Consider the following 19,816-nt stretch of genomic DNA (forward strand, 5'->3'; position numbering starts at 1 on the left):
AAAAACGGCACAAGTTGAGCCTGAACCCATTTTTACTCCAGCTAACACGTAAATTGATTGTTGTTCTCCGTCTGGAACGCTCGTATTGGTAGGGCGTATAGACCGAAACCACAAAACAGTCCAGCGTTATCATGGCGCCTCCCAGTGGTTATTTAGGAAAACGGTGGCTCGATTACGATGTTGGTCGTTAGGGGGCGCCACATGACTTCAAAAATAGCTCTTGTTGATTCCCATTAAAATCCCACAACAATCTTATATAATGTGTTTGGAAAATTATGCAGAAAAAAAGAATAAACTTCACTGATTCCTCACACTTGTTTTTTTATGCGTAAAATTTAAGACATCAAAACAAGTAAAATTACATACAATAAAGCTGTTTTTGAGCCCTTAAAACAAATGTGTCAGGCTATAAAATTAAGTATACATTATACATGTTTTTGTAGATGTGTAATGTTCTCAGGTTTTAAGAGAAACCGTTTTTTTATTAACCCTTTACCCTTTTACAACCTTAATTTACTGGACAAAACAAGACAATTTCTACAGACATAAAACTATAGAGAACATATTCCAGCTGCATTTTCATCCCTTAATTTTACAGGGAGACACAGACTGCAGGTATAACACAGACAACTATGCACCACACGATGCCCATAGCTTATTTCTTTCTAGATAACACTTAGTACCAAGGAGAATTCACAATATTATCTATAGATTCATAATTTACAGTCTTAACAGTTAGTGAAATTGCTTCATGTTCTCTCTTTCTCTCTCTCTGAAAAATCACAATGGAAAATTTTTTTAATTCTTCCTTCATGTAAATTAAACCCTTCATGTAAATGTTGATGTAGTATGTTACAGATATCCTTATTGACTCCTTTGGCACAGCATTGTGCATTTAGTGCATTTAGAGAATTGATGTCCTATTAGCTGTGACTGCAGTAAAGAAATACAATAATTCATGTTAATTGCTATAATCTCATTTGATCAGGTTTTAGCAAATCTCATAATTTTCTTGCTCCGTTTAAGGCACAGATAAATACAGAATCATACAGTGTAATTAATTGGCCCAGACAAAGCACACAGGTTTCTAATCTTTAAAGAAGTGGAAAGTTATTTATTTTCAATTTATATTTAACCCCTAAATCCCATTAGTACAAAATAAATAAATAAATGCAACTCCTTATTTAATAATGTTAATCCATCTCAAGAAAAGAGAGTTGCAAGCTGATGTATTAAGTGTATGGTTAATCCAAATCTGAACCTATTTATCTCACTTGATAAGCTTCCCTTTGTTCACCTGGAAGAGTTGTTAAAAAGCAGCAAAATGTGCCTTGCAGTTGCTAAGGCTGTGTAAATATGTAGATGTCACGATGGTAATGTAGATATATAAAGGTTTATCTATATCCTCCATTGGTCCAGTTAACCAGCTGTGAGTGAGGGAAGTTCTCTGTAAAAGTTCAGCTGATTTCCTCTTTGCTGTGGTTAAGATGTATGTTGGCACCCTCTGTAGGCCAGAGCAGGGAATAGCCATCCCTGTTATTTTATGCTTAGATTTCAGGTTGCAAGGCCTCCATTTCTGAGACTTGGTCGTCACTTCGCCTGCAGATGAGGAAAACAATACAACTCTTATATTCAACAGAAAATACTAGGGAATCTCGATGTGTTGCCAACTATGGATGGGAGTTATACATGAGTATTAAAAACACTACTCGAATATCAGAAATTAATTTTCTTTCCCAAATATCCTGCAGCACTGAATTACACTGTTCCCTCTGAATCTCTCATCAAAACGAGAGGTTCAGAGGGAACAGTGTAATTCCGTACCAACACCAGAAAACGAAGACGCGTTTTACATCCTCAGAGAACGCTGAATGTTACATATGGATTTATGAATTTTTTTTCCTCAAGCGTTTTATGCTGTCTAGCATTTATTTAATTTAAGAGAAAGAAATGACGGTTTTATTTTTGGTTATTAAAAAGCCCCATATATTGGGACATATTTTCCTAAAGTTAAATAAAATTACACGATGTGATCAGAACCATACAAATCTTTTTAATTCAAGAGAGTTATATAGCATTACTATCTGTAGTTTTTTTGCCAAATATTCCAATAAATTTCTTCTAATGATCCCATTATATGCTTATGTTTATTTTCTCCATAATTAATCAGTCCACAAAAAACATTTCCTGATAGATCAGTTAAGTTAAACGGCAGTCTAAATGCAGTAGACACACTAGACATTGCTTATCCCATGTAAATGCATTATAAGCAGATGTCTGCCGTACAATGTCCTGAACATTAACCTATTTTATCCTGATTTTTTGTCATGGCCATCTGGTCACCCTAGTTGGATGAGAGATGATGTGTAATGGCGTCTGTGCTTCTAAAGCAAAGCCAAGGTATATTACAAAGCAATACTTGTAATATTGTGATCCGTAATGAATTATACTCTATTTGTATTTGGTTCTTGTTGAAGACATGCAAACAAACATTTGTTGACATCATCTTATTTTGAAACTGTTTTTGTTAACGTTTGTGAATAAAATTAAGTATAAGATTCACATACATATCATACGTGTTATTTTTAACGTGCATTTTAATTTAGGAGTAATCGGGTACTAATTTTAGTACTTGATTACAAAGTTACTCAAAAATGCCTATGCCTTTAGAGTGCAAAAGTCTGGTTCAAGAAGTAAAAATCCCATTCATTTATTCCATAGACTAATTGGATTTCAATGCTATCCTATAAACCTTTAAAGACAGACCTATCTTGAGCTCCAAGTTTTTTTTATCGATATGCTTCCGTTGAAGCCAGCCATCTGCATAGTTTCAACTTCATTGTTAAAATATAGTCTTTAATAGCATAATTCCTGTTGAACAACTACATTATCCATGGTCCAGCAGAAAAAGCTTCACCAATCAGAACTTTGGCCAACGGAGACCACAAAATAAGACCGGCTATTATATATTTTCATAGTTTTATATTCGATTACGGCATTCACGGATTCATGGGATTGTAGTCCATGCCCTCATGACAGACTTGTCTTTGTCAGATTTTCAAATACTTTTTTGCCTTAAAACAAAGTCTGTAATGTTGCGATCACCTTGGAGCTGGTTGGTTTGGTTCATGCTTTACAACTTTTTAAAATGGAGAATTTTTTGAAAATTGTATGAAAGAAATAAATGGGAAAAATACTTCTGGAACCCAGACACGTGAAAAAGTGGGCGGACACAAAAGTAAACTGGCATTTCCTAAACAAACAGTAGGCAACTGTCCCATATTAGCTGGGACGTTCCGTTTTTTGGCCGAAATGAAGACATCCCTATTCCTATTGGGGGGCTCTCTTACATAAGTGTGTCTATGTCTTACCGCAGTAGCAGCTGCAGTTGTTTGTTGTTGTACTGCCTGCGTTTTTCATCGATGGGATACGCTTTAAAGATGAGCAGCCCTAAAGCTATGAGTGATACAGGTGCAGCTGATACCAACATCTTTAACGTCAGATTCACTGAATCAGGCTGAACACATCCTTCTGTCACATAACCTGCAAAACTGAAGAGACAGAAAGCAAAAGGAACTAAAACAGGTGAAATATGAAGACAAAGTGTGCAAGTCTGACTTTGTGTGTCACTTGTGATTTTGTGGGCAGTAGGTATGCAGGTTATATTGGCTATAACTAGAAATCTATTTTCAACATTGACATTTCCATTACTTATTTTCTTTAGGATTTTATCAATTTTTCAAAAGCAAGGCACAGGTTGCACTAGCTATATGTATGTTACAACTTAGCCTAGTTGTGGTGTAAATGGGCGTCGCCCGGTGTGGTTTCAACACATTCAAAACTTATATAGGATATTAAAATGAATAAATGTCTATTTTTCCAGATTTTTGTATTAGTATTTATCACCCCTTATTTATTTTAGATACAGTTCCTATACATTGTTATTTACACAGGGCGAATATACCGTTTATCCAATCTACTTTTATTACGTATCGTATTTTAATGAGGATATCATTTATTACAGCTGACAGTTACATGAATAAACAAGGTTTGAACATCAACAGTAACAAGATCAAATTGAAATGCATGGATCTTTAACACTTGTGTACAAATTTGAAGGCTGCTTATTGGATTAATTCAGGTAAACATCATATTATGCGACTATGCATTACTTAACGGAGATCTTACGACTTACTAGTTAAGTCTTGCCTTAAGAACTGATGGTGCAACCAAATGAAGCTCTGAGTTAGTTGCAAACTAACTAGTAGTCACTAAGCCCTTAGTGTGAACTTTACATCCCAAATTACACACAGCTGGTGCAACCCTGCCCTGGAAAATCACAATGTAAAATTCCCTTTTCATTTTTCAAGAAAGAGAGAGAGAGTTACCTTAATGCCAGTGTTGATACTCCAAGTGACACTCCAGAAGCAAATTTGGTGAAGAAAACATAGGAGGAGTAGAAAATAGCCTCATGGCCATGGGAGTCAGGATTCTGGACTTGAAAATCATCTACCACATCAGGAAGCATGGACCTGGAACAGAAGCATATATATATATATATATATATATATATATATATATATATATATATTCTGTATCCATATATATATATATATACAGTATATACTAAAATACAATTGGGCACATTTGACCTACTTCTCATTTCTCATTGCTTGGTGGACAACGAGTAAAAAAAATATTTTACTCCATTCACCCCTAATTATGTTCATTACTCTGGACTTTTTAATTAGAAAATATTAGAAATGTTTTTGGAAATATTCTGTTATGTCACCTAATATAGTTTGTTTTTGGTACTGGAGTGACAGACAAACACTCACCAGGGCAGGAGGAATACTGCAGCCACACTAGCACCAGCTGCAATGGATACGATGTAGGATACGATAAGACTACTGTTCACACACACCACCAGGATCATGAAGGGCACCGCCCACTGAAACACACACACACACACAGGCCATGAGCACTCCTTCACACACATTTCACACCAATCCAACATGAGAATGAGATACCCACTGTGATGCCGATGTATACGGCAGTCTTCTTCCCAAACCGACAGAGAAACCACTGCCACATGGGGATGGTGAGAGTGGCGGAGAGCTGGGAAAAGAAACCATGTATTAATTATTACTAACTTATTACCATATTATATAACAGTGATGTAATGGTGGGCATCTTCCCCACATTCATTTAATAGATGCTGACTTTTAGTTTAAATTCTGTACAGATTGCCAAAGTTAAAAACACTCTTTTCATGTGTCGACTCACATCAATGCAGCTTCTAAACTAGAAAAGGTCTTTCATTGCTATGGAGTCAGCTAACCTCATCCAAACCCAAGAGTGCTGTTATAGCACAAAATTGAACAATTCACAAGCACACAAACGTTTTTTCAAGAGGTTGGATGAAAACACTCTAATGGCTCTCACCATTATGACCAGTAAGATATTTTGAAAATCCTTTCGGAATCCCAGTGTGTACTTAATGAACACAGCAAAATTTCCCTCCAACATCTGAGAAAGGAAAACAAACACACAAAATAAGATTCCTTCAAGAGATGGAGGTAAGCACAGTGTCTTCATTCCAGACCCAACTTCAATCTCAAATCAATTCTAAACTTGATTTTTAATTGCAGACCTATTCTAATGCTGCCGATTATACTGAACCTAAACTGTTGCATGGCAGGCAGCCTTTCTATCACTCTGTCTCTCTCTTTGTTTTAACACACGTGGCTCATCTCTGTAATGCAGAGCAGTGCTGTGGTCAGTTCCAGTACATTCTCTCCCCCCGTCCCCCACATACGGTCTCGCATTTACATACTACTCCTCCTTGTAACACATACATAGTGCACATCTCACAGAATAATTCTTATTAATCCAACAACATGTAAGGTCAATTAACCAGGTAAAGATCATAAAAGCAAAACACAATTGTATTTTAAATGCGTATTGCTGTTACATGTATTTCTTTACTCCCTAACCCTGCATGTAAACACAGTATCACAGACATTAGTGATCTGAGAACTGGACCGGTTTAAACACAAAATGATATAGACTGTGATATATTAAGAATCTGAAGATCCATAAAACAGGATGCTAAATTAGTATAGCTCTGCAGGATTTTACAGAGCGAATGCACCTGTTCATAGATGTTCACATGTTTTTAATGCATCTCTAAAGCATCTGTCTTACCATGAAGGCCAGTGAGGTGAATAGAAAGGCCAGCACCAGTTTAACATACGGGCCATGACCCATCACCAGCCGCAGACCGGTCTGGAATGACGCACGCTTCTGTGCTTTTTTTAAACCACCCTCATCTGAAACCGAAATATTATTAAATTCTGCTATAATTACAAGTTATTGATGAGGTAGTGTTTGTAATATTATAAACAGATAGTTCTGACTAAAATTATGATTGGTGAGCCACATTCAAAGCCATTGTTAAATGTACTACTCAGTAATATAATAATCTTACTCCCAAGGAAATTTATAGTATTTCTGAAACCCATGTATAAAATCTTGACCACTCAAATGAGATGAAGGCTCCAGTCATATCAATAACCTTATAAAAGCGGTTTTATTCTACATGGGAGGGTCCCTTCATGGGGGCTGCCATGTTAGAAATCACATGTCCTGCTGAATGCTACTTGAACAGAAAAAGTTTATCAGTTACAGTCCATTGCATCTATATCTGTTGCTATAGTGATGACGAAGACATTAGTGCAATGCCAAGACAAACAAGACTGTGCTGTTGTGGAAAAAGAGGAATATTGGATTAGAGAACCAATGGTTTGAATGTGATTTGTTTTAGTATGTTTTATGAGGTTAAAAATCAATTAATTGGATTCGAGTCACATATTACAGTTTTTTAATTTATTTTTTTTTGCTGCCTGTCTAAAACAAAGAAGTGTAAACAGGGCATATTTATAATAAGCAATACTTGCTTAATCTCAGTAACCGCCCTGTTAATATACAAGTTGCTAACTTGCTTAACTGTGGTAAAATATCTGTAACGCATGGGCTTATTACTTTATTTTAATGTTTTTTGTATGTCACAGTCTGTAGTGGCTCTTTAGTGTAGTGGTGTCTAGTGTGTGTGTGTGTGTGTGTGTAAAGCAATGTAACTTACTCTCCTGCTCTCTCACTCCAAGAAACAGCACAACAGCACATAGAATGTAGATCAAACTTATGACTGCAGATGCAATCATATACGCACGCCTCTGTGAAAGAGTGAGATGTGAGTGTGATGATCAGGTGCTGTCCTCTACCTGTTCATATTGACCAAGCCCCCTCTCACCTCATTAAATATTTTATCATCCACTGTGATCTTAGTGCCATTTTCCAGCAATGAGTGATTGGAGCTGCTAGTCAGAGATGTGCCGTTAATGCAGGGGCTGTTGGCCATGCCCACAATCTGCCCTTGGACAGCAGTGCCAATTACCGTACCAAACACCTCTACAGTCATACCTGAGAGAGACAAGTAAGGTAAGGTGTTGTTCATGTAGCACATTTTTGTTTTTCACATCTGAGCTTTTTGCACTGTTATTTTACAAGTGTGGAAATCAGAGTTTTTTTCAGACAGAATAGTCAATAGATCTGGTATTTTAATACATATCAGTTACAGTCCATTGTCTACATCGGTTGCTATATTGATGACTAAGACCTTAGTGCAATGCCAAGAGGAATTTTGGAATTAGAGAACCAATGGTTTGAATATATGAAAAGTAGGGCTGGGACGACGCGTCGACGTAATCGATGACGTCGACGCAAAAAATACGTCGATGCAAAATATGCGCGTCGATTCGTCAGACCAAAACAAAGATGGCGGCGCCGGAGAGTAGAAGCAAAACGAGTGGCTCCTCAGACTACCAGAAGTGCAAGGCGCACGCACTCGCTCATCTAAAGTGTGGGAATTCTTTAATTTAAAAGGAAAAAATGATGTGATATGTCATCTTTGCAAAATGGAGATGGCTTTCCATTCTAGCACCACGGCAATGCACCAGCACTAGGGTTGGGATGCGCCGACGCAAAAATATGCGCGTCGAATTGTCAGACCCAAAACAAAGATGGCGGCGCCGGCGCCAACACGAAGTGGCTCCTCAGACTATCAGAAGTGCAAGGCGCATGCACTCGCTCCTCTAAAGTATGGGAATTATTTAATTTAAAAGGAAAAAATTCCGTGATATGTCATCTTTGCAAAATGGAGATGGCCTTCCATTCTAGCGCCACCCGGGAGCAGCCGCAGATGACAGAGCACCGTAAGTTTTTTTTCAACTCCCCACTTTGCACTCGATGTTGGAGTAAGCTATAATACGTTGTCGACACCTAAAGTTTTCGCTTATAGCTATTAATAATGCGCTTATAGCTATGAATGTCGTGAAAAATACATAGAGGACACTGACAACGCGCTGACAGACAGGACCAAGCAGGTAACATTTAATAAAGTCTCAACTTTCAAATTTGGTCATTCAAAGAAAATTAAACCATAAATAGGCCTACTATTTTGTGGCTCTTTAATGTGTCGTGACAGATTGCCTCAGTTAAAGCTGCTCGTGAACCGATCATCTTTTCCTTGGTTAATTTATAGCATCAAATAGGCTAAACATGAATGTAGCCTACATCAGAAGGACTGTTGTTTTAACCGCGGAAAGACGTCAGTACAGTAGCCTACAATCCATTATTCAAATTCAAATCCACCGACGGTAATCTTCTCTCTCCTGACTACTTTGTCGGACAAAAATGCCGTATTACGATTGATTGATCAGATCGCCAGTCAATCAAACTCCCGGCAAATTTATTTATTTTTTTTACATTTTATACACCCCTACCCCCGATGAAACAGGTATTACCGGTGTTGTCACAAGTCGATTAATCGAATCGAAATCGAATCGGACTGAAAAAATTAATCGTTAGATTAATCGATGCATCGAAAAAATAATCGCTAGATTAATCGTTTAAAAAATAATCGTTTATCCCAGCCCTAATGAAAAGTGTAAACTGGGCATATTTGAAGTTAGAACATCAGTCGGACTGACTGAACAGGTCTGTCAACATAAGGTAAAGTTGCTGAGAGTGTTACACAGCAGATTGTAACAGTATTGGAAATGTATCAAGCAAATGTATGGAACTTTGGGTGTAACTGTTTGTTTATGCTCTTACGGTATGCTGTGGCTGAATCTCTTTCACTCTGCTCAGTGCTGATGAACATTGTCAAAGCAGAGTATGGCACATGGAAACACTATTCACACACACAAACAAACTCATTACTAGCTCATTAGAATGGCATTAATAAATGCAAGTATTATATATAACTGGTCAAATAATTTGGACACACCTACTAATTCTTTAGTATTACTATTTTCCATATTATAGAATAATAGTAAAGCCATCAAAACTATAAATTACACAAACAGAAATATTGGAATTATATAGTGACCAGAAAATGTAAAAAAAAAATAAATAAACAAATCAATGCTATCTTTTATTATAGCTTCTTCAAAGTAGTCATGCTTGGTCTAGATTACAGCTCTGCACAGTTTGGCCATTATTCAACCAACTTCATGAGGTTATCCACCTGGGATTCTTTTTACAAAATATTTAATTATCCTGAACACTTGTTGGCTATTTTCCCCTCATTTTCAAATCCAACTCATCTCTTAAAATTCTGTAAAAACATTTATAGATTACATTGTCTACAAAAACAATTTCAAGAAAGTATAAGCCTTTAGATCTAAATAATGAGAAACAAGACATTCAGCAAAGTAGGTACAAACTTTTGACTGGTAGTTTTTATGCAAGTATGAAAACATGTAACATCACAGTTAAATGTAATTGCTCTGCGACAGCAAATGTATGTGTACTAACCGTCTGGAGAGTCTGGAAGAGACAGTAGAAGAGCAGATACCAAATTATCTTGCCCTGCTCTATAGGAGGAACCACCCATATCAGGAAATAACACAACACAGCTGGCATGGTGGACACCAGAATCCTGCAGAGAGACAACCACCATCATCATCAGGCATTAAACAAGACCCCCTACTATACAGGGTTTAATTCCTTATGTTAAATTAACTGAGCCAGTGAGAGTGGTGGTGCATGAAAAGGGATTCTAATCACACCACAATCCAAAGCTCTGGCCACTAATACCATCCAAGTGTTCAATGGAAAAGCAGTGACCACTAGTTGTCATTCAGAAATCAAACTTTCTGTAGATCCATCATTTTTTTTTTGTTGAGGGAGCACCAGTGACGGTCCTGTCTCACTAAGACATTGATGAGATAAAACTGGCACTTGATAGGACCCAAATTTAGACATGTGAATGGGTGATTTCAGCCACATCTTGATATAAACTTTATTTACCCATAATAATCCTCCAACTTTATTGTCAAAGATACAAACACTTTTTGGAAGTTGCATTCATAATCCACTTGGCTCAAAATTCTGATTATCATCATCTAACTGTATTAACTCAAGCCTGTTACAGATGCTGTCTTTTGTTTGACAAAAGGGACAATTACAATATTTGGCTGTTTCATCAATAAATTACTGAAGTACAAAATCCTGAATAGCAACTCTTCTGGTCTGAGGTGAGATACTGAATACGGTCATGCAAGTGTTTACGCTTGTGCATATTAACTCATCCTTATGAGGTTAATTGAGGTGATGAGTGTGTGATGCCTCATCTTTGTGATGTTCACTGATATTTCCATGGTGCCAGACTGTGGCTCTAAACAAGAGGCTGTGCTGGATAGACGGAGCCAGTGAAAGTTTGGTGGAGCATAAAATAGGATTTCTTGTTATTAACATAGTATACATTTATATTGATTCCATTTCACAATATAAATGTATGATATACATGAAGGACTTCGCTATGCTATCAAATTGCTTGATATAAGAGAGGGGGACATCTACAGGGAGAGATTGTAGCAGGTAGTTGAATTTTGGAATGCAATTCATTTTAATAACATTAACCTTCCCAATCATAAATAAATGTAATGAAGCCCAAATTCTTAATGCCCTGTCAGCTGAAAAGCTGGGCAGTACGCTTTCATAGCCAAAGTTTCGGATTTAGACCAATTGACTCTGTATCCTGAGAACATAGAAAAGGAATTAATAATTCTGTGGAGGCAAGATCACGTGACGCCATGCAAGAGTCGGAAGTGTAAACGGTGAGCTCTGCGGACTTTGCTAGTTTTTAATTATTTTAATGTCATAAACCAGTAAGATTCGATACACCCTGCTACATATCTGTTCTTTGAAGTCAACGTGGCAAAGAATTAAAAATCCTCGGGCTCTGGAGATATTAAATGACACTTACGTGCTCAAGCTGAAACCTCTAACAGGCCCGAAGACCAGTGGTTTGGGCGGTGTGGCGGGAGAAATTCAGCATCAACTGGTGAGCATGTCTGTGATACTGCCGAAAGTTGTTGCTGTAATATGTCAATCGATTACTGCAATGGAAACTACATTCTCTGAGTTGGTTACAAGAATCAGGGATGTCGAGAGACAGATCAATTATCTGGGAAGATATAAGGTGGGCATGTTTTCTTTAGTGCTGGCTCAAGTAACAGCAGGGGAGTCATTACATGCACATTATGTGAAGCGTCAATGTTGCACTACGGGGCTTACACACTTTTGCTTCACTATGATCAAGGACTCAATAGATTAAAGTCTCCTCCCAATATTATATCATGAGGGGTGCCAGCGGCTTGCAACATACATTCAAGATCTGTATAAAAAAAAAGCCCTGATCATCTGCATTGGGTGTGTAAACATTAGCTAAAATAAGACTTTGCCCCTGAATTTCTGCTAAAACAATAATGACTCTTCCTAATTTAGCTTTAATCTGTTTGAGATATTTGAATTGTAGATGCGTACTTATCAATGTAATGACTCCCCTACTCTTACTTGAGCCAGCACTAAAGAAAACATGTCCACTCCATATCTTCCCAAATTTTTCAGCTTCCTGTGGGGAAAGATGCATTTCCAGAAGTAACACCATGTCATATCTTACGCTTAAGAAGATAAATAAATGTCCTTTTTATGGGGTGCCCCAACTCATTAACATTTCACATGGCGACAATCCACTCATTAACATTTGACATATCAGAAAAAAATGTATTGTCAAAAATAAAATGATAAAGACCACATTCCAACATTAGTACAACAATCAAACCCCAAACTTCCCCCTGAACCAAACAAACAGAAAAAAGCAAAATGTGCGCATTAATCCCGCACACGACAGCACCAACCGCCGTCCATCCCTCTAAACTCAAACAGTACATGCACGCCTATGAGAGCCCCCATGACAACTTTGCCATCGGATTGCTCAAGTCCGGTGTCATATGTGGAAGAGCAACGATGAGAAGCGAATTTGCAATCATCGCTCAGTGGGGTGTGGTGCCTCAGGAAGAGATCCTGACTGTGAGAAAATGCATATGTTGATATTCTCAGAGATCCTACATTTGCTCTTTGCCTCCCTGGGGAGTTTTGTCCTTTGAATGTAAACACCTTGGCACCCTGCCTTACAGATCTGACAATGTATTTTCAGGTTTAGTTGTATCTGTTGGCTTAAATTTATGAAAAACATAGAATCACAGAAAATTGACTGGCAGATGTTCAATGGAGAGTAAACTAACTCTGGCATCACAGTCTAGTATGGCAGCTGCTCTGCTCTTCATCATAATGGTTTTACAGGAGTTGTAAAAACGGCACTGTCTATTATTGCAGTTGCCCTCCCCTGGGAAGTCCAATAAAGGCCATGTCCTTTCAAGCATCGCCTATGTGCTCCACTTGCTTCTCATATGCATCATTGTTGTCTTCATGCCATCACGCTTTTAAACTGCAGACCCTAAGAGGCCTAAGGGCCTCAAAAACTGCTGTTTTAAACTGCCTCTGTCAGAGCTCCTGTATGCTACTTAGAATCTGATTGGTTCATTCTGGTGGTGTGGTCGGCTCAGCCAATCAGAAAGCAAGTTATTTTTCTCCACTCCACTAGTCTATCTTTCCTACATTGTTTATATACACATCCACCAAACCAATATAACTAGTCTCTATCACATTTAATTTTGAACACCTTTATCAATATCTCTTTATGTCTGAAGTCATATTCCATATAAATATTAGTGTGATGACACACTAATTGCTCTTGTAAGGCTTATTCAAATGAATTTGTTTTATTAAAAAGTTTCCATTGCATTCCATTACAATAAAACATTTCTCAGCGCTGTCAAGCTGGATAGGGTTTCATTTTAAATGTAAAGTACAAATTTATAATCAAATGAATTGCATCACACACACAAAATATCTCTTTAATGAGAAAAAGAACCAGCAGATTCCCACTAGTGGAGTGTGAGGGTGTGTGTGTGTATAGAAGTTACAATGCACTTGCCGTGTAGAGCCATAGGGCTTATTAATGGTGTGTGGCGGTGAATAACTCTACAAACCTTTTTAATAAAAACAATTTCTGGTTTATAATCCATTTTCAACATTGGTATCTCATGTATACTTCTGACTGCAAAAACCATAGCAGATGGATTCTGCTCCGTCACAATGGTTACTGCTCATTTTTCTGTCTCAAATATGCTTTCTCCTTTAGATCTCCACTTCCTTCCTTGTCTCTTTTTTTTTAAACTACCCATTCGAGAGGCGCATGGCACCATGCAAGGTTCGGACGTGTGAATGGCGAGCTCTCCGCACTTTGTTAGTTTTAATACTTTTTGTGTCATAAACCGGTGAGATTCGATACTTCCTGACTCTTAACTGTTCTAGGAAGACAATATGTCAAAGAATTCAAATCCTTGTTCTCTGGAGACATTAAATGACACTTACGTGCTCAAGCTGAAGCCCCCGAGAAGCAGGCCGCAAGTCCAGGAGTCGATTTAGCTGGTGAGGTGAAGTAAATTACGCTAAAATTGATGAACGTGTCGGCAATGCTGATGAAGGTCGTTGCTGGCTTGGGGGAGCTTATTGTAATACGTCCATCGATCATAGACTAAATTCACTGAGATGGTTACAAGAATGGCGGATGTTGAGAAATGGATTGATTATCTGGAGTCATCAGAGAGGGATTTAGCTGCTAATCCGCTAGCGACCGAGGCGGACTTGGAGCACGTCTGGGAAAAGCTGGAAGATATGGTGAATCGTAACCAGCGGAATAACGGCAGAATTGTTGGAATTCCTGAGAGAGCAGAGGGTCAGAATATGGTGGAATTCCTAGACGGGCTCTTTCCGAATATGCTAGACATAATAGGCCAAAGCTGGAAATCAAGCGAGCTCACTGAGTTCCGTCTTGGCGATCTGCTGAGGGAGATAGGCCCCAATCAATTCTGGCCAAATTTCTGAGATCATCTGATAACGATCTTGTGTTACGCGAGGCGAGGAGTAAAGGAAGGCTTTCTTGGAAGTACCACAACATTTTCTTGTTCCCAGACTTTGCGAATTCGACGAGAGAAACGTGATCGATTCAAGGAATGCAAGAAACTCTTACATCAACAAAAGTTCACTTTTGCACTGATATTGCTGGCCAAATTGAGAATAGATGCCAAGGATGGCCGAAAAACATTCACATGTCCACAGCAAGCAATGTCCTTCATAAAGTCAATGGAGTGAACAAGTTATTTTGTGGTACTCATGTTGCAGCCGAGTGGACCGACTCACTGAACATTCACTTGACTGTCCGAGGAAACTGGGCCCCTTTTTTTTGTTTCTTTTTGTGCTGGTTCCGCCTAGTGGCTGGAGTTTGTTTTGTGTAGCAGCACTCCTTCGGGATAGTGTTGTGGATAAATCTGCATGTTCTTTTTGCTTATGCCTCCTATTGGCTTGGGTTTGTTTTGTGGAGTATTTCTTGCACGACATTGGGGTCATTGGTTGCACTCATGTAGCAGTGAATGAGCTGGCTCACTGAACACTCATTTGACTGCCCGAGGAAACCGAATGGGGGTTTTATTTTTGTGCTGGTCCTGCTAACAGCTGGAGCTTGTTTTGTAGAAGAACACTCCTTCGGGACAGTTATGTAAATTAATCTACACATTATGTGTGTTTATTCCACCTATTGGCTGGATAAGAAAGGAAGATGATTTTCCAGGAGTGGTGGCAGGATATATGGCGCATAAACGTTTTCTTTACACAGAATATATTTTATTATTCGTCTCCGACCCCACTAGATCTATGCCTTACCTCCAAAGAATTATTAATTCCTTTTCTAAATTCTCAGGATACGGATTCAATTGGTCTAAATCCGAAGCTTTGGCTCTGACAGCGTACTGCCCAGTAACAGCTTTTCAGCCAGGCACCTTCCAGTGGCCCAAACAGGGCATTAAGTATTTGGGCATCTTATTCCCAGCAAATTTGTGTGATTTAGTTTTGACCCCTTAATAAAAAGGTTTAAGCAATGTGAGCAGGTGGGCTTAATTGCATTTGTCTATGATTGGGAAGGTTCATGTTATTAAAATTAATTGTATTCTAAAATTCAACTACCTGTTACAATCTCTCCCTGTAAATGTCCCCCTCTCTTATTTCAAGCAATTTGATAGTATAGCGAAGTCCTTCGTTTGGAATGGTAAGCATCCCAGATTACATTTCAATAAGTTACATAGAATCTTGGGTAGACCTAGCCCACCTTTGTCAATCAGCCTGTTTTATTATTATGCATTCGGTCTTTGGTAGCTTCCACCAAAGAGAGCCCTTCCCTGGTTTTGTATAAAACAGGAAGTCCTTGCCCCTATTTCACCATTGCAAACCCTTTCTATTAAACTAACCAGAGAAGTTACACCCAACTTGCCTCACATTTGCACTCTGTGAAGACAAAAGTGTCCAGTGTGTTTAATTCTGACATTTATTTAAATGTTGCCTCAAGCCTATGGCTGAACCCAAAATTATAATCCCCTTGCGGCTGGTCAGAGTGAATTGTGAGGGAGTCTAATACACTCGGTCATCGATGTGGGGAATAAACACAAAAAAACTGGGTTCTGACCAGTGTAATGATCGGTTAGCTGGGGCGCCCCCATTTCAGGTGTGCACGGAGATGGGTAGGGTGACGGCTTTTGTGGAAGTGTCATTTAGAAGTCTGGGTAACTTCGATTTGTTTGTTGGGAAATGGGGCAAATATTTTGAGTTTTTTGAGGGCTCTCGGGGAGGGACAGTGGAAATGTGTGTGATTATTTTAAATATATATATTTATTTGTTTGCTTTTTTGTGTATATGCTCATGTGTGATCACAGGGGTGTTTGTCAAGGGTCGAGGCAGGGTTGGGTATTGGGAGGGGAATTGTTGGTGTTAAATGTTGATTCTGTGTATATATGTATTTCTTTTCTTTGTTTGCTGTAGGAATCAATAAAAAAAACATGCGGTTATGTTGTACGTGGATGCACAACTTAGTAATGCGCTCAACAAGCCACGTGATAAGATGCGCGGACTGACTGTCTCCGACGTGGAGGCAACTAATATTCGTCCTCCACCACCCAGATTGATGCAAGTCACTATGCCACCACAAGGACCTAGAGCGCATTGGGAATTGGCCATTCCAAATTGGAGAGAAAATAAATAAATACCCATTCCCAGACTTTCAGCTCAAAAGGTCTGGAATTTTGTCCCATTTCCTTGTAATTTCCACATGAATTTAGAAGATGGTATAACACACATTACAGTAGCATTGCATTAGTTAAAGGATGTTTTTGAGAAGCACATACCAGGGCAGCATTCGTCCGTGGCGTGTCCATGGTGTTCTGCTTACTAAAAACCCAACTGTGGGATCAGTCACTGCATCCCAGGCCCGACCCGCAAACAGGATTACAGAAGCATTGAGAGGATCCAACTAGAAGGATACATTCATTATTTGTTGTAAATAATGAACCCAAAAACAGGCTGTAGATCTCTTCAGATAGGGTTGCAGAAAGAAAGGAAAAACAATACTATTTGCAAATAAATAAACGCAATGAACCATATAATTTTAGCATTTAGGATAGCAAAATAAACACTTAAAATGGAGAAAATGCTTCATTTGTTTGTTGTTTTTTCGCCAAAGCCCATGCATCCGTCACTTGGTAGAAGCTTGCCAAATTAGGCAGATGCCAACACGGACAGGTTGTGTGATACCCACTCATCCTCGAAAACCAGAAAATATGATCTAGACTATTTTAAATATGGGTAATGTGTTTGGTGTTGTGTCACCATTCTTTCTTTTTTTTTTTTTTTTTGCTTTTCATGAACAGGGAAACAAATTCCATACATTATAAATACAAGTCAAACATTACTTCGATGTATATGCACACACCCATACATATTAACATATACACATATCTGTCCATATATATTCACATATTCTTATTATACCATGTGCATACATACATACAACCTACCTTGGTCATACACACATCTTGGTAGAAAAAGTAATAAGTAAACCAAATAAATACAAATGAACATGCAGGAAAAAGAAAAACTGCTGCTGACCGAATACACAATTTATCCTGTCTCATAGGATAAAACACGTTCCGTATAACTTTAACAAGAACTAAAACTAAAAGGCAGTAACAATCTTCGTTAACCTAATTGTCGGATGTTATTAGAATATTTCCTTAAAGGGGACCTATTATGCAAAATTCACTTTTCATGGTGTTTGTACATAAATGTGAGTCAGCAGTGTGTACACAACCACCCTACAATGTTAAAAGTCCACCCACTCCTCTTTCTTATATGTCTATTAATCAAAAACAGTGTCAAAATGAATGGTTTTCATTTCTGCTCTAACGTGACGTCACATTCAAGCAGGCCTCGCCCATGACTGGTGACGGATTACACCCTACTATCATAGATCTACACACAGTCCGCCATTTGTTTCCACGCTGGAGGAGATGCAGTGAGAAGAATAATGTCTCCGCTTAGTAAGCGTCATAAGTGTTCTGTTGTTGGCTGTAAAAGTGAACATAAGTGTCTTCATGTACTCCCGGCATCACAGCCACTGAAGACACAGCGGACAAGTTTTGTTTTTGAAGGAAATGTGCCCCAAAACATATAAAAATATTTGTTTGTTTGTGCAAATCATTTTACACCAAACTGCTTTGTGAATGAGTGTCAATATAAAGCAGGATTTAAAAAAATATATATTTTCAACCATGGATCAGGACCAACTGTTCGTGTTCCAGCTTTACATCCTGAAGATGTAAGTATCGCACTTTATATTTTGTGAATGTTGAAAATCACCTTTCGGAATGCGCTTGATAGCTGATTCCACGGCGAATGCAGCTAAAGTTACCATTACCATTGTCTCTACCATTGATTGTGTTCACGGAGACCAGAGCTATGTCGGGGGTGGGGAGCAGCAGCTCATTTGCATTTAAAGAGACACACACGAAAACAGCGTGTTTTTGATTCCACTCAAAAAGAGGCATTTACAACATGGTATAATAAATGATCCATGGGGTATTTTAAGCTGAAACTTCACAGACACATTCTGGGGACACTTGAGACTTATTACATACTGTAAAAAGGGGCATAATAGGTCTCCTTTAAGAATTTAACCAGCAATATCTGAGACTAGTCGAAGCACATGGAGCGCACATCCATCCCTGTCCAATAAGCATTTCAAATTGTACATCAAGGTTGCCGATTAAAGATTTTATTGGGTTCCATATTTTTTCAAATGTCTTGGGTCTATGCGATAACTTACATCTCAGCTCTTCTAGAGGTAATACATTGCAGCAATTTTTGGGTCAGGTGCTAAATTAATTTTATAAGCTTCTGAGAGAAATTCAAATATACACCTCTGGAATGGCCAAATATTTTGACAGGACCAGAAAGCATGAGCCAACGTACCTTACAAAATCTTGCATTTATTACATGTAGAGGAAACATTAGGGTCTTAATTGGGACTTTGAATGATTATTATTAAACCCAAATGGGCCTGCGCATTTATTATTAGGGAGGATAGTGACAACTTCATTTATCCCTTTTAAAGTAATTTCCTCCTCTGACATTCCAACAGTTTCTTCAATTAATCGAAGATTAATATTAGATTAAAAAAAATTTTTTTTCAATAATGTCTAGATTTACTTTAGACTTATATTCCTCTTTATAAAAGTCCACAAAGCGTTCATTTATCCATTTGGGATCGGTTAATATTTCTCCATTCTCTGTCCGGATCTTATAAATGCTCTGGATGCTTGGGACCATTTCAGCTGTCGATTGTTTATGGGGTCTCTCGCCTAGTTCCAAATGCCATTGCTTAATCTGGTTAAGATGTTTAGCCATTGTTTTTTTTGCAAGAATAGAGTTATATTCACTTCTTAATGCCACAATTTTCTTTAGAATAGATGGGCAATAATTTTGTTTATAATCCATCCATTTCATTCAATCTCTTTATTTACTTTGCTTTTCCTTATTTGAAATGAAATTATATCTTGCTTAATAACCGCATTCACCGAGTGTCACAGTAGTGAATCAGTCACATTACCAATATTATTTTCTGACAGAAAGAACGCAATTTTTTTATTTTATGTAATCACAAAATGTAATATCGTTAATAGGGAGCTGTCAAATCGGCAATTATACGTTCCCTTCTCTGACTTCAGTGTTGATCTGATATTAATCTGTTGTGATATTGAGTGGACCTAACAGTGTGCAACAATTAGGAATCTATAATAAAAAGATCAATTCTAGAATAATACTTGTGTATGGACAACTAAAAAGAATATTCTCAAACAGATGGGTTTAAAAAAACCTTCATGCATAAACCATATTGACATTTTTCAAATAACTTTGTAAAGTAGCTGCAGATTTACTTTTTGTGGTGCATTTAGGCTGTGCA

At 38.0% G+C, this 19,816-nt stretch overlaps 1 protein-coding gene across 2 annotated transcripts in view; it reads right to left on the minus strand.

Annotated features, from left to right (window-relative positions):
* Positions 1 to 309: 309 nt before the first annotated feature.
* The window catches only part of mfsd2aa (MFSD2 lysolipid transporter A, lysophospholipid a), a 30,678-nt gene continuing 11,171 nt past the window's right edge, over positions 310 to 19,816 (minus strand). For both annotated transcript variants that reach the window (XM_052090216.1, XM_052090215.1), the window contains exons 3-14: positions 16,704 to 16,828; positions 9,880 to 10,003; positions 9,175 to 9,253; positions 7,313 to 7,482; positions 7,145 to 7,235; positions 6,208 to 6,332; positions 5,446 to 5,529; positions 5,035 to 5,118; positions 4,839 to 4,951; positions 4,389 to 4,532; positions 3,372 to 3,551; positions 310 to 1,599 (exon numbers count right to left, since the gene is read on the minus strand). In XM_052090216.1, the coding sequence (XP_051946176.1) occupies positions 1,548 to 1,599; positions 3,372 to 3,551; positions 4,389 to 4,532; positions 4,839 to 4,951; positions 5,035 to 5,118; positions 5,446 to 5,529; positions 6,208 to 6,332; positions 7,145 to 7,235; positions 7,313 to 7,482; positions 9,175 to 9,253; positions 9,880 to 10,003; positions 16,704 to 16,828 (1,371 nt within the window). In that variant the 3' untranslated portion in view covers positions 310 to 1,547. The remainder of the gene's footprint in view (positions 1,600 to 3,371; positions 3,552 to 4,388; positions 4,533 to 4,838; positions 4,952 to 5,034; positions 5,119 to 5,445; positions 5,530 to 6,207; positions 6,333 to 7,144; positions 7,236 to 7,312; positions 7,483 to 9,174; positions 9,254 to 9,879; positions 10,004 to 16,703; positions 16,829 to 19,816) is intronic.

Source organism: Xyrauchen texanus, chromosome 24, assembly GCF_025860055.1.
Source record: "Xyrauchen texanus isolate HMW12.3.18 chromosome 24, RBS_HiC_50CHRs, whole genome shotgun sequence".
Classification (NCBI taxonomy): Eukaryota; Metazoa; Chordata; class Actinopteri; order Cypriniformes; family Catostomidae; genus Xyrauchen; species Xyrauchen texanus.